This window comes from Vanessa cardui, chromosome 4, assembly GCF_905220365.1.
Source record: "Vanessa cardui chromosome 4, ilVanCard2.1, whole genome shotgun sequence".
NCBI lineage: Eukaryota > Metazoa > Arthropoda > Insecta > Lepidoptera > Nymphalidae > Vanessa > Vanessa cardui.
This window is the reverse complement of record NC_061126.1, coordinates 13,626,809-13,635,350: the sequence shown is the minus strand read 5'-3', so window position 1 is coordinate 13,635,350 and position 8,542 is coordinate 13,626,809. Positions and strand designations below refer to the sequence as shown.

Genomic DNA, 8,542 nt, shown 5'->3' with positions numbered 1-8,542 from the left:
AATAGCGTAAGCTGATTTTTCTCAGTGGTTATGGGACGATGGCTGCACAAAAAAAAATTGTTTATGATCTCATTTTGTAGAGTCATAGATGTGCAGAAAAATTAAAAATCATGATTGCATTCAACTCAATTAACTTGTTAGTGGTAATATAAGAAAGTGGCTGTATAATAAAACAAAATTATCGAGAACACCAGTTCTTTTAAATAATTGGGAAGTTTCGCAAGAGAGAAGATTAATTTGAAAATAAATTGTCAACACGAATGCCACAATAGTGTAATCAACATTTGAAAGTGAGACCTTGACCTTGAATTTAAACTATTGTATTATTATTTACAACACTGGTGACAGACAATTCAGAAATCAGAAAAATCATTATTATCAAAAATCAATCATATATATTTTATTATATAATATATAAAATTAATCAATCATTTAAACACATTACAAATGTTCATTGAGTTTTATTGACTTATGAAAATGGATTATTTTCTACTCAACATTCTTTAATATTCATCACATTCCCCTATAGTTTTAATGCACCTATTCTTTAGGCTTATCTGCACTACTGATATGGAGGAAAAGGGATATTGGACAATGATCACTGCCATAGACCTTGTCTCTTATCACGGTATCACAAAGTGCTGGTAGTAGTCTCTGTGATACGATGAAGTAGTCCAAACGCCTGAAACAACAAAAAACAATATTAAAATAACTAATCAAAGATAATATTTGGACACGTTTTTGACAAGAGATTCATTGGAGCATTACTTTCTGGTGTACATTGATTCTATACATTTAATAAAATGGGTATAGTAAGACACAAATTAGATGTAGCATCGGAAAATGCAATGGAATGAAAATAAAACCGATTACTGCCGATTTATACAACCAATAGAAATAGCTCCCTATCGCGCCATTCGACGCTATTCGTCGCTATAGATTCACACGTCAGAGAGAGCAAGTGCGTGTACATTGACGCGTCAAATTGACGAATATATTAGGTCATATGATATTACAAGTTATTATGTTTGTGCAAAGATCATATTCGCGTGAGAAATAATTATTGATAATTTGGGATAGCGTACTTAATTCGGTTGTGATCGGATTTACGAAATTTGCCGATGCGACATCTAAGTTGTGTCGTACTATAGGTCTGTTTGTAATATTAAAATATTCGCTTTTTACTAAATGCATTGTACAAACACACTCATATATGTGTACACGGTACATACATGTTTCGTATATGTATAATATCATTTTTACAATTTTGGTCTAAACGCCTGAACCAATTTTGACGGGACATTCACTGGCAGACAGCTTATATAATAAGGAGTAACTTTAGGTTCTTTATTTTAGAATTATATATAAAATAACGTTAAAGTCACGCTGCAATGTCGCGTACACAATCACTCTATCGTCACGTCGGGTGCCTCCCACTGGCGACATAATATCACAAAAGCCTATTTATAAATTATAGTGAAATCTGCGAACTGATGAACAATAACTTATTTTTAAAAGTCAAAACGAGCGCAAAGTCGTTTCTTTACCTTTTATGATAAATAAAATCTAATTAGAAATAATATTTTTTCAAAGTGAACAATTCTCAGATGTTATAAAAATATGAATGCTGCAAAATTCAATTAAATGACACAAAATTACCCTTTATAGAAAAAAGCCACAATATAATTATTAAAGTTGATAATTCATGACGATCTAATTCACCTTATGTAGTGTGCTAAATAAGAGCATAATATGCAATGATATTCTAATAAACAGATATGTTATACCCATACTAAACAACAGAAAAAAGTGTGCCGGGGACCGTTTATTTTGCATTTCGTTACAAGTAAAAAGGATAGCTTGATATAAACAATAAGTAAAAGGGATAACTAGATGTTTTAATTACGCAAATCGTATTACTACATAATTATGAAGTATTATAACGTAGTACTGGCATAATTATGATGAAAACGACTAAAGGCAAACGTCCCAATTAGGACGTTTTCTAGTCTTCACTTTTTGTGCGTTTATGACGTATCTGTTTACTAGAACATCATTGGTAATATGTTACATGATTACTTAATATAGTGGAAAATGAAATTCTTTGTTTTATAATATATCAATTAGTTGACTCACCATCCAACATTTTTCGCTCTACTATTGAACATGTAACTCCAAAATGTGTAGGCACCAGTCTTATCTGGATTGTAGTGTCGGTATAAATCAACAAAGCCATCCCCAAGCAGATCAGTCATACCAGAACGTTCTTCGTCTGTGAAACCTGCATTCTTTTTGTTTGTTTTAGGATTTGTTAAATCTGAAATAATTTCAAAGTTAAGTTGCATATGTAGTTCATTTAAAACTTGAGTGCACTTTGTGAATAAGAAATTTAATTGTATTCTTTAAGGAAATGATTAACAACCATGCCATTAATATGAGTAGGTATTAATAAACAAACCTATTTCATTATGAGCCACATTCATATCTCCGCATATAATAACAGGTTTCTTTTTGTCCAAGGATTTGACATGTTTCCGAAATTCTTCATTCCATTTAAGTCTCTTGGGGAGTGTGACCAGTTTGCGCCCAGCATTGGGAACATAAGTACATATTAAATAGAACTGTTCATATTCCGCTGTTATTATTCGACCGTCGCTATCTAATTCTTCATTTTGTAATCCATATTGTACACTAATTGCCAATCTAGTTGTATAAATTCCTACACCAGCATAGCCATCCTTGTCACTGCACAACCAGTATGCATGATAGCCGGGAACATTTTTAATTTCCTCAGGCAGTTTTTCTTGAGAACACTTTACTTCTTGTAAGCACAATATGTCTGGCTTTTCGTATTTTAAATACTCCAATCCATCCTTCCCCATCCAAGCCCTGATACCATCTACGTTCCAACTTGCTATTTTAAAATTCCATTCTTTACCCTGTGAGTTCTTTGAATGATTAGAAAAATCTATTGATTGATAATCTGTTGTGGATTTAGCTGGCTTCTTTTTACTATCTTCAGCGGCTGAAAATAAGTTTATTTGTAATATATTTTTCAAGTGTCATACTTTTGCAAATGCTTATCATATTCCAATATAGTTTTTACTGTGATATTCTAATTAGACTAACTTTTTAGTATATTGTCTGTAGAAGTTTTTCTCTTGTTAGTATAAATATCAAACAAAAGTAAACAAAATAAATAATTAAAGATAGTTTATTACCAGCACAAGTAAATCTTGAAAATAAGCAACATTAAGGACCTTTTTTTAAATTCTGCCAAAAGATAATAATACTTCCTTATATTTTTCTATCCATGCTTGTAGTTTCTAAAGTTTACAATCATAGTCTCCGCACCATAAAAACCATAAATTAAAATGGATTTATAAAATGTTTTTATTAAGAGCCTACACTTAAATAATGTAAAGTAATTATTGCTTTTTAAACTAGGATCATATTTTCAGCCATAAAAGTATTATCATTAAAAAAATTGCCTTTACCTTGTTAGTACATAAATTGACTTAAAGAGTGAACATATAAGCTATACCAGTTATTTTAAGAAGCCTCTACAAGCATATAAATTATAAAGGTATAGAAAAATAATTAAACAAATATTTTGGAAACTGTTTATTTAATAATAATAATAAAGAAACACACTTATTCATACTAATACGAAACAATTGTCAATGACATTAATAATGATAAAATCAACAGTTAGTTACCCTTATCGTCAGCCTTTCGCCGACGCTTAGTTGTCGGTTCACCAGTGTCTTGTACTTCTTCTGTGTCTACTAATTTCTCGACTACTTTCTTCTGACCCCGTTTGCTTTTTGGCTTCGTTTCAGTTACACCTTCGTCCTTTTCAGCGTCATCCTTTGAATCACCTGAAATAAATATTTATTCAAGAAGCTATATACATTAAATTTGCTTGGCAATTACGTCTTTCTAAAGAAATCTTTATTTTAACACAGATTTTGTGATATGACACATATTTTTGTTAAATTATTAAGTTAATTAATACCTTTTGCTTTTTCCTCTTTTTTTGCACCTTTCCTCTTTTTGCTAGATGGAGCTTCTTTGATTTCTTCATCATTGTCTTCTGATTCCACTTTTGTTTGCCCTTTTCTTCCTACATTTTTACGCCCCTTCTTTTTTGGCTCTTCCTCGACTTTTTCTTCTTCAATATCCTTCTCTTCCTCATTAGAATCTTCATTTTCATTCTCTACATCTTTATTTTCTGTAACTTTTTTGATATCAGAAGATTTTTCCTGTGCTGCTTTTTGCTGACCTTTCTTCTTACCTTTAGTTGTAGGTGGTTCAATCTTTGCCTCCTCTTCATTGTCATCATCTTCCTGTTCTGGCTCTGGTTTCGGCGGCGCTTTTCGACTTCTACCTCTCCCTTTAGGTTTTTCTTCAATTATTTCCTCTTTATTATTGTCTACAGTATCTTGTTTGGCATTTTTTTTAGATCTTGCACTTTCTTTTGGCTTAACTTCACCTAATTCTTTTTTTGAAGGTTTTTTACGACCTTTGGTAGAAGGAACTTGAACATCTTCAATGTGTCCATTTGATTCACTTTGCTCTTCACTTTGAGTGTCAATTGTCGTTGCTGAATCTTCTTCTGCAGAATTATCACCATTTAGTGTGTTTGAATCTGAATTAGGTTCCTCAACATTCTTCTTTCTCCCTTTCTTTGCAGGTGGAGCCTTGTCTTCTTTGTTAGTAGCACTTATTTCTTCCTCATTATAATCATTAGCAGTATTTTTAGCACGTTTGTTCTTTTTATCTGAAACTGAAACTTTTTCCTCTACAATTTCTAATGAATCTTGATCAGGTTCTACAATTTTAGCTTTTCCCCGTCCCTTTTTCGGTGCATCTATTTCTGATACTTTAACATCAGCATTTTTCTGTAAAATAAACATATTTGAGAGCAGGCATTAAGTAGTTATGTAATTATTAAATTTACTAGTGGTCACCATTTAAAAAACAAAGTTTTTTATAGTTTTAGTAAAATAAAGTAAATTTTTAAAAATCACAATATAATTGAAATAATTGAAATTCATATAAAAAAAAATTGGCATTTAAGAAAAAGTATTAGTTACAAATTTGAACACATATATGAATATGTAAATACACATATACTTTTAATGTAAGAAAGTTCACATTTACATTTTAAATTCGATGCAACAAAGTATAACGAAATTAACAATTGATTATAAAATAAAAACGATTGAGTTCAGATTTTTTTTTAAATTAATTTGCCAATAAAACTAGTATTTAATTCAAAAATTCTGTTTCGAATTAGAAGACAATTAAAACGCAAGATAAAAATTTAAAGGACAAAGGAAGAATGGAGGTTTAAAGTTTAAGAATAGAAAAATCGTTACAGAAACACGCGGTGTTTATAAAAATTTGCAAAAATATAAGTTTGCTTTATAAAGAGGAAAGATATTAGTTGTTTCCAAAACTAATATATACTATAGTAATATGATCATATGTACCATTATATTGGCATACCGTTTATAATACGAATGTGAAAGTATAAGTGTCTGTTGATAACAATGCCTACCAGTTTGTTTTTGAAAATGTCATGCAAGACCTCCAAATAAATATAATTTACCTTAGCTTTAACTGTACGTGGGGCCATTTTCACTGTTGTTTGCACTAAAGAACACTAATTATATTTCTAATTTGTAACAAGTAATTTAACCGGCACCGGCGACTTAGCGCGTCTTCGAAGAGAGGTGGCGAAAGCGAACGAATTTCCGGCTATGACAATGACAGACAATGCTACGAATGGCGCCAATTTGTTGACATTTATATTTATATCTTCTAATGTTGGATATTGTTCTTTACAAGCAGTGCCAACTTTATAAATTAAACTTTATCCACTTATAAATTCTGTATTGTGGATTCGGGTTGATAGAATTTATGAACACTAGTTTTGGTATATCTAAACAATATTTAAGTTATACTTAACCGTATTATATATAAATATATATATACTAACTGCCCGTCTATGGTCAAAGTCAAGTCAAAAACCTTTATTTAAAATAGAAGTGTTTACACTTTCTTATTGATAGGTGAAGCACACGTGATGAAAGACCACAGTGGCGTGCGCTTGGATAGGCCTACATCCAGCAGTGGACAAAAACGGGCTGATGATGTGATGATTGATAGGTAAAAATCTACCACTACCACCGGTTCTGAATTAAACCTCTCAGACCTGCGAAGATCCGGCGAAAGAAACTCAGCGGGATCTTCTTTTTTATGTCCTGTTACAATATATCACAACAAACATATTTTTGTTATTTGAAACAGCCTGGAGGCGATCATCTCATTCCTGAGGTGAGCAGTCAACTTGAAGTAGAAAGTCATTAGTGTTGAAATATCTGCATCATCATATCATCAATTTAAAATTGAATAGATTTAGATAGATTAGATAGATTGTTGAATTTTTCTGGGATCCTGTTTTAAAAACATATATATTGCCCATATACTATACTATCTACTATCATTTATGTCTTTGCGTATATACATAACATTATTAAAAAACAAATTGAGAAGAGACAGTCATTATTTTAATTTCTTTAAATTTACATTTTACGAATCTTTTGGGCCCAGGTTATAAATTGCACGAAAGAGGGCTACCTCTTGTACAGTACAAAAATAGTATTAATGTCAGCTGCATTACCCCAGAGTAAGATGCCATACGACATACTGTGGAAATAGCTAAAATACACAAGGCGAGCCGTAACTATATCAGTTAAAAGTCTAATCTTTTTTACCGCATAGGCTGCAGAGCTGAGTCTATTCACCAATTTTCTTATATGGGGGGCCTATTGGAGCTTAGAGTCTATGATCATACCAAGGAACTCTGTTGATTCTAATACATCTAACGCTTTCCCGTTTAAAAGTACATTCGTTTCGACACATTTTACATTGGGAGTAGTGAATTTAATACATTTTGTCTTTTTACTATTTAACATTGAATTCATCATCATTCTCCTGCCCTTATCCCAATTTTATTGGGGGTCGGCACAGCATGTCTTCTCCTTCCATACTTCTCTGTCAGACGTCATCTCACAAGTAACATTCTTTCTAGCCATATCGTCTTTCACACAATCCATCCATCGTTTCCTTGGTCGTCCTCTACCTCTATATCCATCCACATCCATGCTCAAGGCCTTCCTCACAATGTGTTCCTTATTCCTCAGCATTACATGCCCATACCATGATAGCCGCCTTCCACATAACTTCTCGGCTATCGGTGTCACTTTCAAACTTCCTCTTATATACTCATTCTTTACTCTATCCATTCGCGTAACACCACACATTCCTCTCAGCATTCAGTCTTTCAGTCATCCCTTTTGTAGCCCAACACTCTGATCCATACAGGACAGCAGGTCTGATCATGGTCTTATAGATCCTGTGTTAATCCTGTGCTTCACCGTTCGATCTATTTCGCCATCGCCTTAAATGAGTGATCCGAGATACCGGAAGTCGGAGCAGACTGGAAGAGCTGCGCCATCAAGCGCTATGGCTTCAGGACCGGAGAGACCGCCGAAATCGTAGAACATGTATTCAATCTTCTTTCTACTGATTTTCAGGCCAACATTTTCCAGTTTCCGTTGCCAATCCTCCAATCTGCTCTGTATCTCAGGTCCATCTTCACCAACCAGTACAATGTCGTCGGCAAAAAGCATGCACTAGGGTGCCTCCTCCTGTATGTCCGCCGCTAGAGCGTCCATAACCAGCAGGAAGAGGTAAGGACTTAGAGCCAACCCTTGGTGCAAACCCTTGGTGCCAACCTACAGCCACATTGAACCGGTCGGTGTTACCGGCAGACGATCGGACGTAGGTACAAGATCCCTTGTACATAGCACGAAATAACTCCACATACTTCCCAGGCAAACCTTTCTCTTTCAATGCCCACCATAACACTTCACGAGGCATCCTATCATAGGCTTTCTCGAGATCAATGAACACCAAGTGCAGGTTCTTGTGAGCACGTCTGTACTTCTCGCACAAATGGCGGAGTGCAAAGATAGCGTTCATTGTCCCTCGACCTGGCATAAACCCAAACTGATTTTCGGTAATTTCACTCTCTTCTCGCAATCTTCTCTCTATTACCTTCTGCCATATTTTCATAGTATGTGATATGAGCTTAATCCCTCTATAGTTGTTGCAATCCTGTACATCTCCTTTATTTTTGAAGATGGGCACTAGTGAACTACTGCACCATTATTGTGGGATGGTTTCTTCATACAACAACTTATTGAAGTATAAAGTCAACCACATACATCCTTCACTCTTTAATATCTTCCATACTTCAACTAGTATATCATCTGGACCCAAAGCCTTCCCATTTTTCATGCTTTTGACTGCTGTCATTACCTCATCCGTGCTAATTTCTCTTACCTTATTACTTGCGCCTCTCGAAGAACACCATTCCAGTCATTTTCTTCATTCATAAGCTTTTCATTTTGAAAGACCTCCCATCTTTCTTTTATTTCCTCATCTTTACATAAAAATTTACTAGCCT

At 33.7% G+C, this 8,542-nt stretch overlaps 1 protein-coding gene across 1 annotated transcript; it reads right to left on the bottom strand.

Moving 5' to 3' along the window:
• Positions 1 to 445: 445 nt before the first annotated feature.
• On the bottom strand, positions 446 to 5,798 carry LOC124544512 (DNA-(apurinic or apyrimidinic site) endonuclease). The gene is made up of 6 exons (XM_047123109.1): positions 5,618 to 5,798; positions 4,019 to 4,904; positions 3,720 to 3,881; positions 2,459 to 3,025; positions 2,137 to 2,317; positions 446 to 682 (listed from the first exon to the last, which is right to left on the bottom strand). Exons 1-6 carry the CDS (start codon positions 5,642 to 5,644, stop codon positions 541 to 543), a joined length of 1,965 nt encoding a protein of 654 aa, XP_046979065.1. The 5' UTR covers positions 5,645 to 5,798; the 3' UTR covers positions 446 to 540.
• Positions 5,799 to 8,542: the final 2,744 nt, after the last annotated feature.